The following is a 24,911-nucleotide window of genomic DNA, read 5'->3' on the forward strand; positions in this document are numbered from 1 at the left end:
TGGTGCATTCAATAAAGTTGCCGCAAAAGAAGAGGAAACCCTGATGGAGTCTCATTCTTTCTCATCCTAGCTGCTCTGCTTGGAATAAAAATCCATGGGGACCCAGAATGACATTGAATGAGTAGATGGAACTCTTCCTGAAACTGCTCCATAATGGGTCATTGCAAGTTCTTTAATGATGGTGGAATTACATTGGAGAAGGTATCAAAGAAACATGGTACAGTGGAAGCAATCCTGGACACGTGCTAGGTGTGGAGGGATCTAGTTCCACCTGGTTGCTAGCTAGCCAGTCCCCCAGGCTCTGTGGGTATCACTTTCCTCACCTGAAAAAAAATGAGGGAAATGGCCCAATGACCTTTGATAGCCTTGAACTACTTTTTGAATCTGTGAAATGAAATTCCTTCATGAAAGAGAGATTTTTCTACAGCTCAACAAATAGGCCAGCTGCTAAAGAAGAGCTATAAGCTTTTAGAACAGGAAAGAAACCTGCCTCTATCATTTCCAGGATGGAAATTTAGTTTCAGCTGTCTCTGGAGCACCGGCTGTTGGCAAAGCCGTGGGCTCAGTCACTGAAGAGTAAAGCACTAATGACCTTATTCCAAATGGGAAATGTCACTTGTAGGTGCAGCAGCATTTTTCTAACCAGTATCATTTATAGAGTTATTCTAGACCTTGGGGATTTTACAACAAAGTGAAAAATTTTTTTAAAAAAAAGAAAAGAAAAACCTCTCTTGGCTTGAACATCTTCTTTGACAAATGAGAGAGTGGAACAGAGTAATTTTAAAAGCATCTTCCGTTTCTAAATTCTATATTTTTATTCTACATACATCATGGATTCTTGATAATCTCACAGTTGTATTTGGAAATGACACAGATTTAAGGGATACTAAAATGACTTTTCTCCTCAAAAATATAAAATGACTCTTCAGTGCCTAAATTTCAAGTTCCTGAAACCTGGCATTCAGATCCTTCACAACATACAATTTATCAATTCAACATGATATGTTTTCCAGGGTCACTTTCAACATACATTACTCAATATACATATACAATTTTAGAGGATCAATAATATTTGTTGCCACAATTGTCCATTCCTTAAGTCTTTGTAAAAACTCCTTGAAAAAGGGATTGAAGTTTTATTTTTCTTTTAGTTCTTGTGAATGTTTTGCATATAGCTGGTGCTAAAATATATGAAAATATGAATGAATAAATGACATCAAATCTTTTTTTTTCAAACACAAAATGAAGGAGCAAAAAAAAAATAAGGAAACCCAATGAAAGTGTCAGGAAAGGAATAGAGAGTGGATCTTCTTTAACTAGAGGCTTAATTCAGATCAGAGAGATACAGGAGTGATTGCAGGCAGGCAGGGTCTTAGCTCTGCAGCACACCTGTTGAAAATACTTGGAAGAAAAAAATCAGATCTATTGGGTTGAGAATATATAGATTCAAACAAACTACTTCTGCTCAGTTATACCAGGTGAGAAGCACGTGGAAGTCACTGATTGTTGAAGATGGTGCATCCTAACTTACAACCTGGTGCTGTGTGATCCTGAACAAACTACTTAACACCCCTAGGCTTAATAAAACTGAGAGTGAATGAGGAAATGCAAAGAACATAGCACAGACCTCGACCCTTAAATGTTCGGAAACATGTTAGTTTTATTCCCCTCCACTAATTTTGTATTTCTTATTCTTCTCTATGAGATTATAAAGAAAAAGTCATGTGCAGCCGTTTAGATGATCAAAAAGCATAGGGCATTTTATGACCTGTAATCTTACTGGAGTCCATCCATGATAGATTGACTTTGCTTGCAGCCAATTCTGGTCATTTTCATCTCTTTGCCCTTTTCTACACTATTGCTTCTTTTAGACTGCCAATCAAGCAATGTGTCAGATGTAGCATAAACCTAAAGAATTATTGACTCATTTTTTAAGAAATGGAAATTAGGGAAACTTTCCTGTGTGGCAGTCACTTTTGGGTGAGTTTCTGGACACTTGGACAGCTTTGCAGTTTCCAAACTCAGAATTGTGTCCTAGGCCTATTTATCTGTCACCTCTCCTCCTTGCAGAGATTTAGCAAAATGCCATAACTCTCTTAACTAAAGATTTCAGGATTTCCAAATGGGCCATTATAGAAGAATTGTCTTGGCTCTATTGGTTCCCACGTCTTCCTGAAAGTCTAACGTGGTGGTTCTGAGGAGAGTACCTTCACAACTCCAAAATCCTATTAAATTAACCCAAATTGCGGAAACAATTCCTCCCAGTGATCTGGTCATGTTTAGTTTATAACTTTAATGTTTTCCTATTGCTGACTACATCTAATTTAAATATTTCTTTAAAAAAAATTTCTATTGGTGTCTAGTTGATTTACAGTGTTGTGGTAGTTTCCTGTGTATACAAAGGGAATCAGTTATACCTATACATACATCCACTCTTTTTTAGGTTCCTTTCCCTTATAGGCAATTACAGAGTATTGCGTAGAGTGCCCTGTGCTACACAGTAGGTCCTTGTTAGTTATCTATTTTATATCTCATAGTGTGTATGTGTCAATCCCAGTCTCCCAGTTCATCCCTCCCCGCCTTACCACTGATAGCCATAAGTTTGTTTTCTACATCTGTGACTCTCTGTTTTGTAGATAAGTTCCTTTGTACCCTTTCTGTGGAGTCTTAATTTAAATATTTCTAACTAGCTTTCAAGTTCTTCTATTGAATGGCTTTGTTGACCCATTCAACCCCATCTCCCCTGACTCCCCAGCACCTGCTGTCCACAGTCTTTTAATGTTCTACCTCGTTATCTTTACATAAATGTTACCCACCCCTGAAATGCACTCCAGGCTCTCTAGTCCCAAATCCTTTTTCTCTATCAAGGTCAAGTTGGCTTTATCTTCTCCATCAAAGCTTTTCTGATTAGTCCAACCTTTGTAATTTTGAATTTCTTACCTCTGCCGCTTACACCCTTCCCTACCCCCTCTGCGTGCACGCTTCTGTATTGGAACTCAATCCCTCTAGGCGAAGCCTTCCTTCCTCATGCTCCTGTCAGCCATGTCTCTTTGTATCCATATTTTATGCCTGACAGGGGTGCTGTGAATAGGAGCAGGGCCTAATGAGAAGGATGGAGAGAATTATTAAATTTTTTTCTTTTTGCCTGTTTCCTAAGATCGTAGGAAACTGAGTTTCATGAGATTTTCATGACTTAACTGTATAGAAACTGATCTGTTTTAGGGCTCATGTAATTGCATGTGGCACCAAACCAGGAAAAAGGGTGAATATTCTCCCCACCTCTGCGTGAAACTAAGCAGAATTTTGATGTTGTAGCCAACAGGGTCTAGGCAGATCACAGATGCCGCACTCAGTGTGGGTAATTGATGAATGTCAATGAAAAGAGTAGCAAGAAGAGAATTTGCTATTTTGGAAAAATGTGTGATTAGGGTTTCAGGAGAGTCTAAAAAAGATGGTAGGAAATATGGGGATATATGTATATGTGTAGCTGATTCACTTTGTTATAAAGCAGAAACTAAAACACCATTGCAAAGCAATTATACTCCAATAAAGATGTTAAAAAAAAAAAGATGGTAAAGCATCTAAAGTATACTTAGTGTCCTCCCAAGTTTTTTTAAAACTAGGATTTCTCTCTCATATTATTCAGTATAGAAGCCACATTGAAGTAAAGAATGACCAAATATCTTCATCCTAAGTGCTTCTCCCCCAGTAGCACACAGGGTAGACGGGGAACTCTGAGTGGCTTTTTACTTAGGAGAGGGGTGGGCAGTGGGGCTGAAAATGCACTTAACAGTCCACCTTCTGTGGTAGCAGAGGCCGAGGATGCGATGCCCTTATTACAGAAGATTATTTGTTCTGGTTCTGACTCTGTTTAGGACATCGACAAGCCATTTTCTATGCTGAGAATGGAGATGGGAAATCAGGCGTGACTCATTTATCTATCTTAAAAAACACATTATTTCTTTTTAAATTACAAAAAGTAATCTCCTTTGCTTTTAACTAGTAAATTATGCAAACGTATAGAGAGAAATTTACTCATTTCCTTGCCTCCTTTACTTTCTCTTCCCTGCAATGGCCAAAGTTTGGAGCCTGAAAGACAGTGTTTTGCAAGGTCTTTGGGGTTCAAACCCATAGACGTTCACACGTGAGGTAGTTCACACTGTGTTCCTCTTCTATCTGAGGTGAGTGCTTGACACTTAACACGGGATTTTTTTCTCGACAAATTAGCCTTTATTCCCAAGCTGATATAAGTGACTTGATAACAAGGATGATTTAAATTATCTTTTGTTTCCTATCAGATACATCCTTACCTCCCAAACCAACCCAAACCCACACAGCACCAAGGTGTACTGCAGACCATGTCTTGAGCTTCCTACCCTACTCTGGTTGCCATTAGAAATACCATAATTTCCTTGGTTATCATTGGCTTTATAAAAAACTAACTAAAACCAAACTTGTAGTTCTTCTATTTCTAATATCATGCCCGAATGCAATTGTCTTAAGGAGCAACTTTGTACCTCCTGTGGTTAAGAGAAAAATTATATACTGAACAATACGCATAGCTGAAAAATTTGGTATGAAAAAGACAAGGATTTTAACCACACGAATGCAAGTATTAGCATCATTAGCTTAGTGGATTTTTAATATTTTTCTTGTGACATAGCTATTCCTCTTTTAAAAACCATCTCTACTTATACATGTGTGCATCCTCTGAATCTGCTAATAAAAATTATTCTCAGTAATAAGAAGAAAACTGCACTGTCATCTTCTAACTACTGTAGTGTAATGCAAGATAGTTTAATCACCACCACATCTAATTAAAATAGTGAATCACTTAAAAAAATCCTTGTGTATTATTGAAGACTTGATTATAACAGGCCTATGTTAGCAGTGCCCCTTAAAGCAAAGAGGTAAGTAAACCCATTACCCAGAAGAAACAAGCCCTCAATGCTAGGCTCCTTAGTCAAAAGCAGGATGCTTTGTGAAGTCAATCAGATTTCTAGTGACACTGTCGTCCAGTGATGCTGTTTCAGCATTGCAGCAAAGCAGGGTTCTGTCTTGATCACTTGAAGACTGGTAATCTCATCTATTTCATTAATTTAGGGTGGTTTACAGAAGTCATGCATCGAATTTCACAGTAAGAGAACAATTTACCCTTTGTGTATTTGTTCAATTTTTGAGTCTTCCTTTCATGAGATAGTGTGACATTCTTCTCTGCTCCCTCCTCTTTACTGGGTGAACTCACAGATGCTGATGTCTATGGAGAATTTGTACAACCTTAGTGGCGGTCATGGGCTCCCACCTCTCTAGTTATTCCAGGACACCTCCTAGTCTTCTCATTCCAGCCAGTTCTCTCCAAATTGCCAAGCTCTCCAATTCCAGTTGATTTTCAGTATGTGGGCTCTTGATGCTTCCTGTATTGCAGTTTAAGGACCCACTCTGCACATGTCTCTTTGGGTCAGCCTCAGTTATGTCTCTTAATCACAATTTTACATGGACCCTCTGGCAGGATGTTGATGGAACCATCTTGGTGCTTGATGAATCAGCCCCTCTATACACTCCCTTTAGTCTGCCCAGCCTGAATTCTCCACTGGGGGAAACCAACTTGAAATATAAAGGAAAATATATTGCAAAGATCAGAAAAATTGCATCTTTTGGTGTCTCAATCAGAAAATTAAAATATTACATTTTCATCAAAATTGTCTAAGTTATTTACTCATTTACAGGTACCAGAAGTCTAATTTCTGAATTAGATTACTGGGTCTCAGGATGAACAGAGAACTTATGTACATTAAAGGTATTTTTTTTTTCATGAAACATACATATAGTTTAAAATATCAAATGATATTCAAGATTTATAATGAAAGATAGGAGCTCCTGCCCCATACTTTCCCAGTCACTATACACTAAACAACCAGTACTGTAAGTTATTTCCACTACCAGATACCTCCATATTTCTAAATAAGTCACTTATGTTTCCATTGGTACATTTGTCAATTTAGGAATTACCTACCATCTTCCATCTGAGAACGATAAAGACTCACCACTCTTTTATCTCCTTCTTCTTACCACTTGTTTCCTAATCTTTCCAAAATAGGTATAGCACAGTTGTTTTAAATATCGCTCATAGTTGAACAGCACAGTATAGGTGATTACGTTTCTTTCCTTGTACATTTTTTTCCTTGGATTTCAAATAGCCCCATTAAAATTTTTTTGTATTAAACTCTCCAGGACAGGGTTTTTTTTTTTTACCTTGGATCTGTTGATAATTTGGGCTGATAATTCTTGGATGGGATGGTAAAGGGCAGGAGGCTGTCTTGTGCATTGTAGGATATTTAGATGCGTCACTGGTCTCCTTCTAACACTCCATCTAGTTGGAACAACCAAAAATGTCTCCAGACATTGTCGTATGTCTCCTGAAGAACAAAATCACCCTCACTGAGAACCACTGCTCTAGAACTGGAAACCACATCTCAGGATGGTAAAGGCACTTTGTTCTCAGCCAGGTCCACTGTTGTGTTTTTGTTTATCTCCTCTTGGGGACGTCTCTTCTGGAGCTTTCTATCCTTTCTACAATCTGACCAGCGACTTTCTGGGACTCCCTAGGACAGCAGTCATCCTGGGACCTCCCTCCACCCACATCTGGGAAATTTCCTTTACTTTTCTACTATGTTGAATCATCTGTTCCTCAAATCTTTTGTCTTCTTTATCCTTTTATTCTCTTACATTTTGGAGCACCTCCTCTACCAACTTCCAGTAGGTGAATAACAGCTAAAATTTTGAAAGCTTGCATGGTGAAAATGTTTATTCTACCTTCATACTTGATTATGAAGTTTAGCTGAGTTTAAACTTCCGGTTTGAAAAACATTTTTCCTCAGTATTTGAAGGCATTGATCTGTTTTCTCCCAACCTCCTATACGGTATTGAGAAATATAATGATATCCCTGATTTTGATTCCTCTTTATAACCTATAACTTGCCTCTGAGGTTTTGAGTTCTTCTTTTTAAAACTGGTGATTTGAAATTTCAGTACACTATAACTTTTTTTTAATTAATTAATTTTTGGCTGCATCAGGTCTTCGTGGCTGCACGCGGGCTTCTCATTGCGGTGGCTTCTCTTGTTGCGGAGCACGGCTCTAAGCACGCGGGCTTCAACCATCATGGCTCGTGGGCTCTAGAGTGCAGGCTCAGTAGTTGTGGTGCACAGGCTTCGTTGGTCTGTGGCATGTGGGATCTTCCCAGACCAGGGCTCGAACCCGCGTCCCCTGCATTGGCAGGCGGATTCTTAACCACTGCGTCACCAGGGAAGTCCTTTTTAACCTCTTTATTGGAGTATAATTGCTGTACAATGTTGTGTTAGTTTCTGCTGTATAACAAAGTGAATCAGCTATATTACACTGTAACTTTTAAGGTGGGTACTTTCTATCTGGAAACTCACATGCCTTTTTGAAGGCTTCTCCACTCTGCCAAATGGTACCCACCTCCTCTTCCTTCCCCTGGGCAACCCCATCTACTGCCTTTCTCCTTTGTGCCTTGCATCACACTATTTTATGACCATCCATTTAGAGGCCTGTTTTGCTTTCCCGTGAGGGTTCGGTTTCTTAGGGCAGAGCTTTATCCACCTGTATATCTTCATGTCCCTAGAACAATACCTCCAACACAGCAAGTGTGCAATGAATCCTTGTTGAATAATGAAGTAAATGGATAATGAAACAAGAAGAACCTAAATGCTGTCAATCCGTATTTGTGATTCATTTTGTTATTTTTATGCCATTTTTTTCCCTCTGAAATTTACAAGGATTATTGGTCTCTGTTTCTAGTTTTTGCTTGTTTGCTTTTAGAAGTGTCACTGAATGGGGGAGTTCCTAGTGACGAAGGTCGTATTTTGGCTGTTCTGTGATCCTGAAATGATGTTCATTCTATCACTTTTCTTTCCTTTTTTTTTTTTTTTTTTTTGGCGGTTCGCAGGCCTCTCACTGCTGTGGCCTCTCCCGTTGCAGAGCACAGGCTCCGGACGTGCAGGCTCAGCGGCCATGGTTCACGGGCCCAGCCACTCTGCGGCATGTGGGATCTTCCCGGACCAGCGCACGAACCCGTGTCCCCTGCATCAGCAGGCGGACTCTCAACCACTGCGCCACCAGGGAACCCCGTCTTTCCCTTTTTTTTAAATTCATTTGTATTGGAGTATAGTTGCTTTACAATATTTTGTTAGTTTGTGCTGTACAGCAAAGTGAGTCAGTTATCCATGTACATATATATATATCCACTCTTTTTTAGATTTCTCACTCTTCTTTCTGAGCGTTCTCTCAGTTGAAGTACCAAGTGAACCCAGGCAGGAGTATGACATTACATTGGCCTTGTGTCTGATAATTCAGTTCTGAAGGTGGGATGTTGAGTGGCACAGGGTCCAGCTGGTGAGATTTTCAGCATAGAAACCTGTTAAAACACCAAAGCATCACTAATGAGATGGGATGAATTGATTTCTATTCTGAATTGCTTGGCAGTGCCTCAGTACTGAGGCATCAGATGTGCTCAGTGTGCTACATGGAAGACCATTTCTTTTTTTTTTTAATTTTATTTTATTGATTTTTATATAGCAGGTTCTTATTAGTTATCCATTTTATACATATTGGTGGATACATGTCAATCCCAATCTCCCAATTCATCCCACCACCACCACCCCCGCCACTTTCCCCCCTTTGTATCCATACGTTTGTTCTGTACATCTGTGTCTCAATTTCTGCCCTGCAAACTGGTTCATCTGTACCATTTTTTTAGGTTCCACATATATGCGTTAATATACGACATTTGTTTTTCTCCTTCTGACTTACTTCACTCTGTATGATAGTCCCTAGATCCATCCACGTCTCTACAAATGACCCAATTTCGTTCCTTTTTATGGCTGAGTAATATTCCATTGTATATATGTACCACAACTTCTTTATGCATTCATCTGTCGATGGGCACTTAGGTTGCTTCCCTGTCCTGGCTATTGTAAATAGTGCTGCAATGAACATTCTTTATGCATTCATCTGTCGATGGGCACTTAGGTTGCTTCCCTGTCCTGGCTATTGTAAATAGTGCTGCAATGAACATTGGGGTACATGACTCTTTTTGAGTTATGGTTTTCTCAGGGTATATGCCCAATAGTAGGATTGCTGGGTCATATGGTAGTTCTGTTTTTAGCTTTTTAAGGAACCTCCATACTGTTCTCCATAGTGGCTGCATCAATTTACATTCCCACCAACAGTGCAAGAGGGTACCCTACCCTTTTCTCCACACCCTCTCCAGCATTTGTTGTTTGTAGATTTTCTGATGATGCCCATTCTTACTGGTGTGAGGTGATACCTCATTGTAGTTTTGATTTGCATTTCTCTAATAATTAGTGATATTGAGCAGCTTTTCATGTGCTTCTTGGCCATCTGTATGTCTTCTTTGGAGAAATGTCTGTTTAGGTATTCTGCCCATTTTTGGATTGGGTTGTTTGTATTTTTAATATTGAGCTGCATGAGCTGTTTTTATATTTTGGAGATTAATCCTTTGTCCGTTGATTCATTTGCAAACATTTTCTCACAGTCTGAGGGTTGTCTTTTCATCTTGTTTGTAGTTTCCTTTGCTGTGTAAAAGCTGTTAAGTTTCATTAGGTCCCATTTGTTTATTTTTATTTTTATTTCCATTACTGTAGGAGGTGGATTAAAAAAAATCTTGCTGTGATTTATGTCAAAGAGTGCTCTTCCTATGTTTTCCTCTAAGAGTTTTATAGTGTTACATCTTACATTTAGGTCTCTAATCCATTTTGAATTTATTTTTGTGTATGGTGTTAGGGAGTGTCCTAATTTCATTCTTTTACATGTAGCTGTCCAGTTATCCCAGCAGCATTTATTGAAGAGACTGTCTTTTCTCCATTGTATATCCTTGCCTCCTTTGTCATAGATTAGTTGACCATAGGTACGTGGGCTTATCTATGGGCTTTCTATCCTGTTCCATTGATCTATATTTCTGTTTTTGTGCCAGTACCATATTGTCTTGATTACTGTAGCTTTATAGTATAGTCTGAAGTCAGGGAGTCTGATTCCTTCAGCTCCGTTTTTTTCCCTCAAGACAGCTTTGACTATTCGGGATCTTTTGTGTCTCCATACAAATTTTAAGATTTTTTTGTTCTAGTTCTCTAAAAAATGCCATTGGTAATTTGATAGGGATTACATTGAATCTGTAGATTGCTTTGGGTAGTAGAGTCATTTTCACAGTATTGATGCTTCCAATCCAAGAACATGGTATATCTCTCCATCTCTTGGTATCATCTTTAACTTCTTTCATCAGTGTCTTATAGTTTTCTGCATACAGGTCTTTTGTCTCCCTAGGTAGGTTTATTCCTAGGTATTTTATTCTTTTTGTTGCAGTGGTAAATGGGACTGTTTCCTTAATTTCTCTTTAAGATTTTTCATAACTAGTGTATAGGAAAGCAAGAGATTTCTGTGCATTAATTTTGTATCCTGCAACTTTACCAAATTCATTGATTAGTTCTAGTAGTTTTCTGGTGGCATCTTTAGGATTCTCTATGTATAGTATCATGTAAACTGCAAATAGTGACAGCTTTACTTCTTCTTTTCCTATTTGGATTCCTTTTATTTCTTTTTCTTCTCTGATTGCCATGGCTAGGACTTCCAAAACCATGTTGAATAGTAGTATGAGAGTGGACATCCTTGTCTTGTTCGTGATCTTAGAGGAAATGCTTTCAGTTTTTCACCATTGAGAATGATGTTTGCTGTGGGTTTGTTGTATATGGCCTTTATTATGTTGAGGTAGGTTCCCTCTATGCCCACTTTCTGGAGAGTTTTTATCATAAATGGGTGTTGAATTTTGTCTAAAGCTTTTTCTGCACCTATTGAGATGATCATATGGCTTTTAACCTTCAATTTGTTAATGTAGTGTATCACACTGATTGATTTGCATATATTGAAGAATCCTTGCATTGCTGGGATAAACCCCACTTGATCATGGTGTATGATCCTATTAATGTATTGTTGGATTCTGTTTGCTAGTATTTTGTTGAGGCTTTTTGCATCTATATTCATCAGTGATGTTGGTCTGTAATTTTCTTTTTTTGTAGTATCTTTGTCTGGTTTTGGTATCAGGGTGATGGTGGCCACATAGAATGAGTTTGGGAGTTTTCCTTCCTCTGCAATTTTTTGGAAGCATTTGAGAAGGATGGGTGTTAGCTCTTCTCTAAATGTTTGATAGAATTCACCTGTGAAGCCATCTGGTCCTGGGCTTTTGTTTGTTGGAAGATTTTAAATCACAGTTTCAATTTCGTTACTTGTGATTGATCTGTTCATATTTTCTATTTCTTCCTGGTTCATTCTTAGAAGGTTATAGCTTTCTAAGAATTTGTCCATTTCTTCCAGGTTGTCCATTTTATTGGCATAGAGTTGCTTGTAGTAGTCTCTTAGGATGCTTTGTATTTCTGCAGTGTCTGTTGTAACTTTTTTTTCATTTCTAATTTTATTGATTTGAGTCCTCTGCTTCTTTTGCTTGATGAGTCTGGCTAATGGTTTATCAATTTTATCTTCTCAAAGAACCAGCTTTTAGTTTTATTGATCCTTGCTGTTGTTTTCTTTGTTTCTATTTCATTTATTTCTGCTCTGATCTGTATGATTTCTTTCCTTCTGCTAGCTTTGGGTTTTCTTTGTTCTTCTTTCTCTAGTTCCTTTAGGTGTAAGTTTAGATTGTTTGCTTGAGATTTTTCTTGTTTCTTGAGGTAGGCTTGTATTGCTATAAACTTCCCTCTTAGAACTGCTTTTGCTGCATCCCATAGGTTTTGGATTGTCGTGTTTTCACTGTCATTTGTCTCTAGGTATTTTTTGATTTCCTCTTTGATTTCTTCAGTGATCTCTTGGTTATTTAGTAACGTATTGTTTAGCCTCCATGTGTTTGTGTTTTTTACCTTTTTTTCCTTGTAATTCATTTCTAATCTCATAGTGATGTGGTCAGAAAAGATGCTTGATATGATTTCAGTTTTCTTAAATTTACTGAGGCTTGATTTGTGTCCCAAGATGTGATCTGTCTTGGAGAATGTTTCGTGCACACTTGAGAAGAAAGTGTAATCTGCTGTTTTTGGATGGAATGTCCTATAAATATCAATTAAATCTATCTGGTCTGTTGTGTCATTTAAAGTTTCTGTTTCCTTATTTATTTTCATTTTGGATGATCTGTCCAGTGGTGTAAGTGAGGTATTAAAGTCCCCCACTATTATTGTGTTACTGTCGATTTCCTCTTTTATAGCTGTTAGCGGTTGCCTTATGTACTGAGGTGCTCCTATGTTGGGTGCATATATATTTATAGTTGCTATATCTTCTTCTTGGATTGATCCCTTGATCATTACGTAGTGTCCTTCCTTGTCTCTTCTAACATTCTTTGTTTTAAAGTCTATTTTATCTGATATGAGTACTGCTACTCCAGCGTTCTTTTGATTTCCATTTGCATGGAATATCTTTTTCCATCCCCTCACTTTCAGTCTGTATGTGTCCCTAGGTCTGAAGTGGGTCTCTTTTAGACAGCATATATATGAGTCTTGTTTTTGTATCCATTTAGCGAGCCTGTGTCTTTTAGTTGGAGCATTTAATCCTTTCACCTTTAAGGTAATTATCGATATGTATGTTCCTATGACCATTTTCTTAATTGTTTTGGGTTTGTTTTTGTAGATCCTTTTCTTCTCTTGTGTTTCCCACTTAGAGAAGTTCCTTTAGCATTTGTTGTAAAGCTGGTTTGGTGGTGCTGAAGTCCTTTAGCTTTTGCTTGTCTGTAAAGCTTTTGATTTCTCCATGGAATCTGAATGAGATCCTTGCCGGGTGAAGTAATCTTGGTTGTAGGTTCTTCCCTTTCATCACTTTAAGTATATCATGCCACTCCTTTCTGGCTTGTAGAGTTTCTGCTGAGAAATCAGCTGTTAACCTTATGGGAGTTCCCTTGTATGTTATTTGTCATTTTTCCCTTGCTGCTTTCAATAATTTTTCTTTGTCTTTAATTCTTGCCAATTCGATTACTATGTGTCTTGGTGTGTTTCTCCTTGGGTTTATCCTGTATCGGACTCTCTGTGCTTCCTGGACTTGGGTGGCTATTTCCTTTACCATGTTAGGGAATTTTTCGACTATAATCTCTTCAGATATTTTCTCTGGTCCTTTCTCTTTCTCTTCTCCTTCTGGGACCCCTATAATGCGAATTTTGTTGCATTTAATGTTGTCCCAGAGGTCTCTTAGGCTGTCTTCATTTCTTTTCATTCTTTTTCTTTATTCTGTTCTACAGCAGTGAATTCCACCATTCTGTCTTCCAGGTCACTTATCCGTTCTTCTGCCTCCGTTATTCTGCTATTGATTCCTTCTAGTGTATTTTTCATTTCAGTTATTGTATTGTTCATCTCTGTTTGTTTGTTCTTTAATTCTTCTAGGTCTTTTTAAAATATTTCTTTCATCTTCTCGATCTTTGCTTCCATTCTTTTTCAGAGGTCCTGGATCATCTTCACTATCATTATTCTGAATTCTTTTTCTGGAAGGTTGCCTATCTCCACTTCATTTAGTTGTTTTTCTGGGGTTTTATCTTGTTCCTTCATCTGGTACATAGCCCTCTGCCTTTTCATCTTGTCTGTCTTTCTGTGAATGTGGTTTTTGTTCCACAGGCTGCAGGACTGTAGTCCTTCTTGCTTCTGCTGTCTGCCATCTGGTGGATGAAGCTGTCTAAGAGGCTTGTGCAAGTTTCCTGATGGGAGGGACTGGTGGTGGGTAGAGCTGTGTGTTGCTCTGTTGGGCAGAGCTCAGTAAAACTTTAATCCGTTTGCTGATGCGTGGGGCTGGGTTCCCTCCCTGTTGGTTGTTTGGCCTGAGGCGACCCAACACTGGAGCCTCTTCAGGCTCTTTGGTGGGGCTAATGGCAGACTCTTGGAGGGCTCATGCCAAGGAGTACTTCCCAGAACTTCTGCTGCCAGTGTCCTTGTCCCCGCGGTGAGCCACAGCTACCCCCCACCTCTGCAGGAGACCCTCCAACACTAGCAGGTAGGTCTGGTTCAATCTCCTATGGGGTCACTGCTCCTTCCCCTGGGTCCCGATGTGCACACTACTTTGTGTGTGCCCTCCAAGAGTGGAGTCTCTCTTTCCCTCAGTCCTGTCAAAGTCCTGCAATCAAATCCCGCTAGCCTTCAAAATCTAATTCTCTCGGAATTCCTCCTCCAGTTGCTGGACCCCCAGGTTGGTAAGCCTGACATTGGGCTCAGAACCTTCACTCCAGTGGGTGGACTTCTGTGGAATTGTTCTCTAGTTTGTGAGTCACCCACCCAGTGGTTATGGGATTTGATTTTATTGTGATTGTGCCCCTCCTACCATCCCATTGTGGTTTCTCCTTTGTCTTTGGATGTGGGGTATCTTTTTTGGTGAGTTCCAGTGTCTTCCTATCGATGATTGTTCAGTTAGCTGTGATGCCGGTGCTCTCGCAAGAGGAAGTGAGAGCAAGTCCTTCTTCTCCGCCGTCTTGAACCAATCTCAGAAGATCATTTCTTTTCCTTTCCTGGACAGCCTAAAGACTGCAGAAGATAATGATATCTAACTCTAAGTCCGTCTTCAGAGAGAGCATCACACACATTTCTGAGATTAAACTAATCTCCAGCTACTTTGCTGGGTGGACCTGCAGAAGCAGGTTCCAGAGTCAGGACCTCAGATTTCTTCTTTTTTTAAAAAAATGTCACCTTTCCCAGGCCATCATCATAAACTTTTATATCAAGAGGCTGATCCTGATAAAGTGAGGAATGGAAAAGTTTAAATATGGGATGAGAATGATTTTTAAATGCTGGAGGATTTGCCTAAAATCATTCATGTTTTTCTATCCAGCAAGTCCTTTTTTTGAGTCCTTTTGGAATGACGACAGACCTTTGAATATTTTCTTCCCTCTAATCATTACTTCAAAGAACCTGGAGAAGGTGTGAAAAATGAAATTGATATCTGTTGCTTTATGGCCAAAACCCAGGCCCACCCACTGCTCTTCGTTGGGCAACCCCTTTCTACATCAAAGTCACGTTCCCCAGGAATAAACTCTTAGGTCGTTCACCGGCGACCTGTTATGTTGTTGTTACATTGGTGCCTGACTGTTACCCACTCCAGCCTCAAAACTGGAATGGGTGACAGTTCAGATCATGCTTTTAGTCTGAGGCCCGTTTACAGCTGTATGTCTGGGGACCACTTATCGTTAGTTTCCTTGTCTATAAAATAATAGTTGTCACAGAACTTTGCAGTGGACATCCCAGGAGAAGTGTGTAAAGGTCTAGCAGGTGCCTGGAGTCTGAAAGGGTGCAGTACAGATACCCTCTCTTTCCTTACCTGTGAAAGGTGACCACTCATCTGGGGCATTTTTTTATTATTATTAAAGCAAGGAAGAAGGCTTCATCAGAGGGTTCTGCCTCTTTATTGATGCCTGCCACCCCGTGACCCATCAGCTGCTAAGTGTCAATAATTCTGCTGGTTTTCCTTCCCTGAACACAGATGGTGGAGGCAGCCTCAGACAGTTCCCCAGGCATGCTAAACTGAACTAAAACATCACCCAGGGAGAGCCCCGTTCTGTTGAGAAAGCATCGTCCAGAACCTGAAGTAGTTGTAAAACACAGAAAAGATTCCAGGATCACAAGCACCCCCTAGGGAGTGGCCAGGAGAACGGCAAAAGGTATTAAAGCCTCAGCTGTATCCCCAGACACAGCTCTCTGTGGACAGCAGCATCTCAACTAGGGTAAATCGGCTAAATCGTGAGGTGACTCTGCTGCCTGGCTTCCCTTTTCTTTCCTTGCTGTGTTAACCCATGAATCGTTGTCCCTGAGGCTGCAAAGGGTGGGAAGTTTGGTGGATGGAAAATGAGAATGGGAGTGAGATATATTAATTTCCTTTCCAGGCGTCTGAATTTGGAGGGGGCCTCTGCTTTTTCCCTATAATATAATCAAAAGTATATTTACACCAGCAGCGTGGGAGTGATTGAAAGCGTAGTCTTTGGAGTTAGACTTCCTGGGTTGATGTCCTGACTATGTAATTGAATCAGCTGTCTCTCTTTCAGTGGATTATTTGACTTTTGACCTTGATTTTCTCAAACTATAAAATGACAATAATAATATTAGTTCACTCAGAATTGTTTTAATTTTAAAATGAAATTATACATATGGAGTGCTTAGAATAATGCTTAACAAAGAGTGTGCACTCAGTAAATGCTGTACTTGCTCTCCTTGTAGCAAATTGCTGGTATCCATGGCAAGAACACTGGGTTTTACATTCAGTTATCTAAGATTCTCTAAGACAGCTCTGGCATAATTTCTTCTGAGCTAGCACTCGGGTGACGCTGAAGACATCTTTTTCTAGGTCTTTCATTCCTGGAGACCTCTGAGGTTTAAAGTTATATGTATCTTCTTTCCTTAGCAATCAATATCCATTACGTATAGCTCACGGTTACCGCTTTTCCTGGAGAAAGATGTTAATGGATTCCGTCAAGGCCATGAGGCAGCCACTTCCTTACAGAACGGCTTTTGAGTTTCTTAAAAGCCTGACCTTCAGTTAGAAAGTGATCAGGAAGCTTCCAGTGAGCTCAGGAGTCTAATCAATATTTCTCAGTCTTTGGTGATGATCAGTTGTCATCAAGGGTCCACCAAAAAGTCATGTCACACAGGCTGTGGCTTTTCCTGACATTTTCTATCCATTAGGTGTCCCTGGAAAAGGGGGAGCTCTTCAAGTTTCCATGGCAGAAGTGGCTAATCTGCCAGCCTTCTAAAAAATAAGTACACAGATAATACAAAATTTAAAAACAAAAGCAAAACCTCACAGGAGTCTTCAGGAGACTGGGTTATTTGGGACTATTGACAGGTCAGCTTCAAGAAGACTGCATTGCAGAACTGAGAATAAATAGTATTTGTCTTTCCAATTAAAAATCTCCAATCATAGCTTTCAGGCTGCCAGCCCAGCTCCCCTTTTGTTCAGTGATAATGATCCCTATTTTTCTACCTCAACCCACGACCCTGGCAGACAGGAAGTTGTGTCTGGCTAAATTCACAGAGTTACCTCCTTAATAATCAAGAACAGGACTTTAACACATTTCTTAGTACGTTTATTTAAAGTCATGATTTTGACGGCCTGGTGTTGTCTGACAAAGGGATGAAATCGTCCAGCAAGCTAAAGCTCCACTCACAGGAGATTTAGTTTCCTTTGTCGCCACCTAGTGACCATTCTAAGAACTTCATTGATGGGTTGTCAGGTACAGACAGACCTGCCACATATATATGCACGTTTATAAGGAGGTTATTACCTTTCTTTAGAATATATTTCCCAGTTTTAGGACATGTGTGTGCTAAAATGTGTGGATTTTTTTTAAATTCCACAATCTCGTGTCAGTACAGATGCTTTGAGAAAAAGGCAAATTGGGTATATGGAGCTGGTTGATATTTGAGAATACAGTCATCCCTTTGTAATCATGAGTTCTGCATGCAGGGATTCAACCAACTGAGGATGAAAAAATATTTTTTAAAAAATTCACAACGTTCCAAAAAGCAAAACTTGAACTTGCCACATCCCGGCCACTATTTACATAGCATTTACATTTTATTTACAACTATTTACAAAGCTACTATTTTCATTGTATTGGGTATTACAAGTAATCTAGAAATGACTTAAAGTATACTGGGAGGATATGCTTAGGTTATATGCAAATACTTTGCCGTTTTATGTAAGAGACTTGAGCTTGGGAGGAGTTTTGTTTGGGGGCCCTGGAGCCAATCCTCCACAGATACCGAGGCAGGACTGTAATGGATGCTGTTGGCAATGCTGGTTTTGTCTTGTTTTCGTTTGGGTCACCATCACTGCATTCCTGGCAGAAATGATGTAAAAATATACTTGAGATTCCTTGGCACTGTAGCATTTAGACAATATATTATAACAAATACGGATTCTGATTTATTTTTTTGGAGAATTTTTTTTTTTTTTTTTTTGCGGTACGCGGGCCTCTCACTGTTGTGGCCTCTCCTGTTGCGGAGCACAGGCTCCGGACGCGCAGGCTCAGCGGCCATGGCTCACGGGCCCAGCAGCTCCGCGGCATGTGGGATCCTCCCGGACCGGGGCAGGAATCCGTGTCCCCTGCATCGGCAGGCGGACTCTCAACCACTGCGCCACCAGGGAAGCCCTGGAGAATTTTTTAAAGTGATTTTGTGTGAAGTTAAACTGCAGAATCTATCCCCCAACTGCCCTCCACCCCCTGCAATGTACAGCTACTCACGTCTCTGCTCAGTTTGACTTCTTTTTATATTTTACTGATTTCTGTGGGGTTCCCTGGTTCTGTATCACTCACAGGTCAGAGGTTTGGGCAGCGGTTTTGCTCAAATTCTGGGAGCCGATATACCTTTGGCCCTCTGCCCTTGATCTGTGCCTGGGCTGGGGAGCATCGTCAGAGTTCAGCTGGGTTTCACTCATGCCTTGGATTTTCCTCTGTGGCGCTCTCTCAGGTACTCACCCCCCAGGTGGGGGTGGGATGGTGTGGGGGGCTTGTCAAACCTGCCATGCTTCTCTCATGCCCATACCCGCCTCTTCCCATTTCAGGTCGGTCCACTCTCACCCTCCCTATGACTAAACCTCAGCCTAACTAAGATGCATCTTTGTCCTATTTGTTTTCTGTCGGCGCTTTTGCTGATCAGTCATTTGACTTCCTGCTCACCAACCCAAACCAGCCCACTGAATGTCCTTAAAAATTGTAAATACAAAGTTAGATAAAAGGTCTTGGAAGGAGCAGTGCATGTGATGGGCCCTGAAGCCCCAGCTTCATGAGCTTGCCGATAAATCTGCCTCTGTCCAGGGCAGAGGGCACGTGACCCAGCTGTAAGCACAGCCCAGCATCCCAAGACACAACGTCCCAGACCCGTAGCAAACTCCGTCTAAGTTGAGGCAAGTACTAGCATCAGGAAGGGTTATTTATTCGTGGCAGGGCAGCAAGGCACTTACGGGGCTGAGGTGGGAGGCAGAGGTGCTCGGACAGTAGGTCTAGCAGGTACGTCCATTCCCACCAGGAGTTCTGTCAGTGCCTGTGGGTTCAAGGGAAAGGATTCAAACCCTGGGAGGTGACAAGAGCTAGAAATATCAAGGCTATGAAATCATAACTGGCTCCATAACCAGGGACAGAACTGGGCCTGCAAGGGGCCCACTAGTAGGGGATGGCTGTGAAAATGCTTCCTAATCTGTAGACAATATTGGAAGAAGAAGATCCCTAAGAAATAGAGCAGAGAGAGGCAGCATTTGAAAGGACTGTAGGTAAAGTCTCTAAGGCCCAGGTTGAGTAGTATGGGCAAGCATGGTGAATACCACCTGAAATTAAAAAGAGGCTCGATTGTCAGAAGGCCCCTGGGGTTATTTGAAAAACAGGGAAGCAGATTAGAAGACTAGAGTGATTATCTAGGCAGGAAGCAATGAAGCAGGAGGACTTAGGGAATTCCAGACATATTTATAATTGGAGAGAAGAAATACGAAAAAAAAAATCACTAGAAATTGGTAGTTAGCTGAATGTGGAGCCCAAGACAGAGGACATGAGTGACGTCCTCGGAAAGGACACCATGAGGGGAGTTTTCTGAAAGAGATATGGGAACAATAAAAAAAAAAAAAAAATCAAGAAAATGGTTCTTTTAAAGGGGGAATATCACCCAAATGTATATTGTTCATCAACACGTATTGTTCAGGCAAATATGGATATGTGAACATCCCTTCATTTTGTCTTTTAAAAAAAAATTGTTTATAGTTGATTTACAGTGTTGTGGTAGTTTCAGGTGTACAGCAAAGTGAATCATTTATACCTATACATACATCCACTCTTCTTTAGATTCTTTTCCCATATAGGTCATTACAGAGTATTGAGTAGAGTTCCCTGTGCTATGCAATAGGTCCTTATTAGTTATCTGTTTTATATATAGTAGTGTGTATATCTCAATCCCAGTCTCCCAATTTAACCCTCCCCCTGACCCCTGCTTCCCCCCACCCCACCCCCCGCTTCCCCTGCCAACCATAAGTTTGTTTTCTACATCTGTGACTATTTGTTCTGTAAATAAGTTCATTTGTACCTTTTTTTTTTTTTTTAGATTCCACATATAAGCAATATCATATGATAATTGTCTTGGACATGAGGATTATTTGTTTGCTTTAATGAGGCTAGTGTATATGATACGGAATTTCTCTTTTCTCAAAAATTTACATAAAATATTTCAATTAGTATATTTTGCATTAAGCATGCCTTTATCGGTATTGTTTCTTTCTTTCTTTCTTTTTACATATAAAGATTTATTTTAATCAGTTAAGTATTCATCATCTCTTTTTTAAGTGTCCAACTTATCCTGTGGAGGATACGCAGGAGACAGGCACTTTTGTGGAGGCCAGAGCACAGAGGCAGACTCTGTATCTCCTACCAAGACCAGACTCATGTCACTCTGGAAAATGGGACAAATTAAATCTATAACACCTATCAATATATACTGTGAAACCTTGTTTCATTACCACAGGCTGGTAAATGCCCTCGGTGCATGAATGCATTGCCCATCCAAGGTGCCAGTCTTGTTTCTTAAAGGAATAGGTTTGATTAGAAAAAACAGATGCTTTTTGAAAGCACACTAGGTACAAAGTGCTGAGTCACTGCTGTCCTTTGCTGATTTCACTCACTCTTCCCATCAACCAGTCAGCAGAGCCACAGAAATTCACCAAGAACCATCAGCTTTCTTCTTTGATTTGCAGTCTTTATTTCATTGAATCAGAAAATTTGCAGTTAGCCCTTGAAAACTTTATTTCAGTAAGTGAAAAAATAATTGCAGATAGCTTTAACAGTTAACAAAAAAGAAAATAGAGAACCCATGAGAACACTTTGAGGAGCCCCCATATAAGAAGGAGCTGAAATCATTCCCAGGACAATCCTGCGCATCACCGTCAACTGACAGGAAGGGAAGGAAACAGTGCAGAAATCGCACAGGAAGTGCTCAAACCCGTATATTGTAAGGATCTCAAAAGCCCTTCGTGGGAATTGTCTTTCTTGTCTGCTGGAGTCAATTTTCTGAAAGTTTTGTAATGCTCTGACTTTTCTGTCAAGTTCTTAAGGAATTCTAAAAAATAAGGGATTTTGAATTAACTTCTAGTCATTTAGAATTAACAGGAGCATTTCATGCCTCTTCGGCTGCCACCACAAGTTTAAGAAGGATTTTTGTAGTTAAAGTGACTATTCTTTTCCCTCTTTCACCGTCTACCTTTTAATTAACTAGTGGAATCTGATGTGTCCTGCACAGATTTCCTTGGCATCTCTGCAGGAGAGAAGTTCATTTAAACCATAATTAATGGTAATTATGTCAGGTTCAAATTAAGATAAGTACTTTTATTTTCCCAAAGAAATAACCTGTTATAAAAGATGTTTTACTTCTTAGACTCAGCGTTGTAATTTACTGTCCTCTAAGTTTTGACTCTTTTTTTTTTTTAAGTAATTAGATTAATGTTTGTAAGAAAATCCTAGAGCAAGAAGACTATTTTTTGTATTAAGGAGCATTTGAAAAATGGTAGATTTTTTTGGTAGCCTATGTCTATGCCATTCTACAGGTAAATATTACAGAAGATGTTGTTTCTCTTCACCGTTTTCTGTCTGGATAAAAAACATTTGAAAAGCTACCAGAAATATGTGTAGCAAACATCTAGGGAAGGTTAAGACGATCTTGCATCCAGAATCCTCAGCCTAGCCTTGCACGGCTGTTTTGGATATCCAATTTCAAGCTCTAAATAAAAAGAGATGGTTAAAAGTAAATTGTTTTCTGCAAAATCTATAAGCATGTTATATTTCATTTATATCTACTAATTACAGTAACCTTTCTGGATTCTGTTGTACTTCATTTATTCACATTCTCCCAGATCGCCTTAGCCATGGCTAATTAAGCTGTCATTATAAAATAAAATCGACAAGCCTATCACAAAAGAAAGAAAATCATTTTATTTTTCAATACAAGAAGCCAGTTTGCTTGCACTAAGGAGCATCTCTTTCTACTCCCCAGTGTGAGACAGGTTCATCCTTGTGGAGTGGAGGGACCATTAGAAAAGTCTTGTCTTCTCTATCCCAACAGGGAAAGTATATTGGGCAGTAGTTCTAGTAAGAATGCTTTCTTGGGGAAAGCTTCACATTAACCCAGTACATTGCAAGGACTCAACAAAAGTCACTGAATGGATGAATGAAGGAATGAAAACAAAAACTCTGAATGCTCATTTTGTCTCCCTTTGGCAAAAATCACAATTTTTTGATAAATATTCTGACATCAGACCTAATAATTCAAAAGTGAAATCATCGCTCGGGCATAGTCAGTTATTGATTTGTAAGTGAAAACTTGGACAAAGTAATCTTGAAAAAAACTGTTCCATTAGAAAGGATACCTTTTCTATGATCACCAGTACTGTTATGTCCTTTAAAATACCTCATGAGAACCCATGGGTATGTATACTCTATCCAAGAAAAGTTTGAGAAAGAAATTTTGTTTTTGTTGTTATTTCTAAAATGTATTCAGACTCTGACACTGTTGAATTCTAGCTTGCTCCTTCAGTCAGGTTGAAAACTCTTGGACTAAAACATGCACTGCTGAATTATCAGTTAGAAATTTAAACATATCAGGGGAAACAATTTCAACCTTCCTAATCTTTTGATAAGAACAGAGGATCTCTCCAATCAATGAGTAGACAAAGAACACAAAAGGAGGCTAGCATTTGAAAAATCTGTGTCAGGAACCAAACCAGATTTCACACACAGGCACACATACACATGAGCACATACACACACAGACCACCTCTTTTTGATCCATGAAAAACCTAAGACTGTAAATCGCTAGGGAATGGAGGGGATGGGGGTGGGGTGAGGCAATGATAGTTCAGGATAAGTGAAGTTTTATCAGAAGCCATGTTTCCTTGTTATCCTGATTGTAACTCTCTCCAACAATATATTTGGTAAGAAGATTGCCAAACATTTTTCAAGTACTAGAGCTTTCATTCAAAAAAAATCTCAGTTGAAATCCCAGTAAAACCAGTTTATAAAAAGGGACTGTGCTGGTGGAGCAGGGCATGGGGAGATATGCTCATTCCGTGCCACGCTGACTATACAGCACGTTCTGAGACCCTTTTGTGTGACAGGCAGATTCTGTGGAGCCACAGACTGAACACTACCTTAATCACACCCTTCTAGCCATTGAACAATGCGTAATGAGAATTGCTGAGTTTACAAAGATGTAGTTGAGAGTCTCGGTGATTTCGGCGTCCAGTTCTGAATAGGAAGTGTTCTGTGTGACCTTGAGGATACAGGTGTAGATAAAGGTACAGGGGCTCTTAGAAACCTGGTAATATCTCTTTTTTGGCTCCGTGTCTCTCGTGCATGTGTGGGCTGATTTAGCTAATTTGTTTCTTTCTCATCAATATTTATTCAGGGAAGACATCTCCTCAGTTAGCGGAAAGCCCTCTCCTGATCAAGGCCTCTCTGGAAGCTGTCATTGGGTTTGACCCCTGAGAACCAGGGCTGGGACCAGGGCGAGGTGAGCGAGGCATTTGTCCCAGGAGCAGCATTTAAGGGGTACAAACAAACTCTGTGATCACAATCAATAATACGTTAATGTGTTGTTTTTTAAAAAAAAAATCAGAACTAATTCCCAAGAATTCATGATGAGCACAGTCAGTATTTTAAATAATGACGGTATCTGACTGTGTGCTTACAAGAGTCACTGTGCTCTTTATCACCCTAATCCCAGCCCTGCTGAGAAGTAGGACGTTCCTGTTTCTGCCTCAAGTCAGAGAGCCATGTTATACTGTTGGAAATTTTCAAGGGACCAATGAGTGGTTAAGAGGTACCAAGATTATTAGTGAAATGTACACAGACCAGCACAACCAACAGAAAAGAGCCAAGGGACCATACCAGCGTGATGCAGTGCGGACTCAAGAAACTGGTTGACGTCTCTCCGAGGACTCTGCAGTTCTTGGCTGACGAAAAGAGATACTCTTAACCTGCAGTTAGGGCTCAAACAACTATGACTGTTTTCCGAGCCTACAAAATACATTTGCTAGTCGTCTCTAGGATACAGTCCTAGTAAATGTACAGATATTGAAACACACAGAGACCATATTCTTGCCTAGGTTGTTCTCTTGTGATGGATGAGTCTAACAACTTATCTGTACATCAAGCATACATATAAGAGTGGGAGTTTCTTTACATGTTATGATATGAGTAGTTCAAGGTCAGTCTGTTAACTTCCAAATCTTAGAGTCTCTAATTGTCTGCATGCCTGAAATTCCACAACCAGGCACATCCCTTTGGACCTTGGAGGTCTGTGAGGATTTCCAGAACTTACTATTGTAACGCAGATGTGCCCTGCGAAGTTACTCTTTTTGAAGTGCTTTCCAAACCACAATTTTGCTGAGAACTGGCCTTTGATGGGTAACTAATGTATCAGACAGGAGTCAGCTAAATCATTATTATTCATATAATTTTATGACAAATAATACAAAAAACCTAAACAAGAGATTCAAGGACCCAAACTGTCCTATACAATCTGTATTTATAATATATTATGCTATATGGTTAATTAAATTCGTTCATATATTTAACAAATATTTATTAAGCTCTACTTCTAAGTTCCCCCATTTAACTAAAAATCCAAAAAGCCCTTAAGGATTTTGTATTCAATATAAATATGCCCCAGGCTCTATTTGAACCTCTGATGACTATCTATCATTGATCATACGCTCAGGCTAACTTCACCTGAATCCGTTCTCTGGGAGTGCAACTGTTTTGCACATTAATTTAAAGAAAATGTAATTAGGGAAGTTACTGTGACAGTGCATGAGGCATAGTAGACACTTAACACATATTAAGTGC

General features: G+C 39.7%; 1 protein-coding gene across 1 annotated transcript in view; it reads right to left on the bottom strand.

The window, feature by feature from the left end:
* Window positions 1–24,279: 24,279 nt before the first annotated feature.
* ADAM7 (ADAM metallopeptidase domain 7) overlaps window positions 24,280–24,911 on the bottom strand; it is a 39,942-nt gene continuing 39,310 nt past the window's right edge. Inside the window, 1 exon segment of the mRNA XM_004286965.1 lies at window positions 24,280–24,474. Within this exon segment, the coding sequence (XP_004287013.1) occupies window positions 24,280–24,474 (195 nt within the window).

This window comes from Orcinus orca, chromosome 6, assembly GCF_937001465.1.
Source record: "Orcinus orca chromosome 6, mOrcOrc1.1, whole genome shotgun sequence".
Lineage (NCBI taxonomy): Eukaryota > Metazoa > Chordata > Mammalia > Artiodactyla > Delphinidae > Orcinus > Orcinus orca.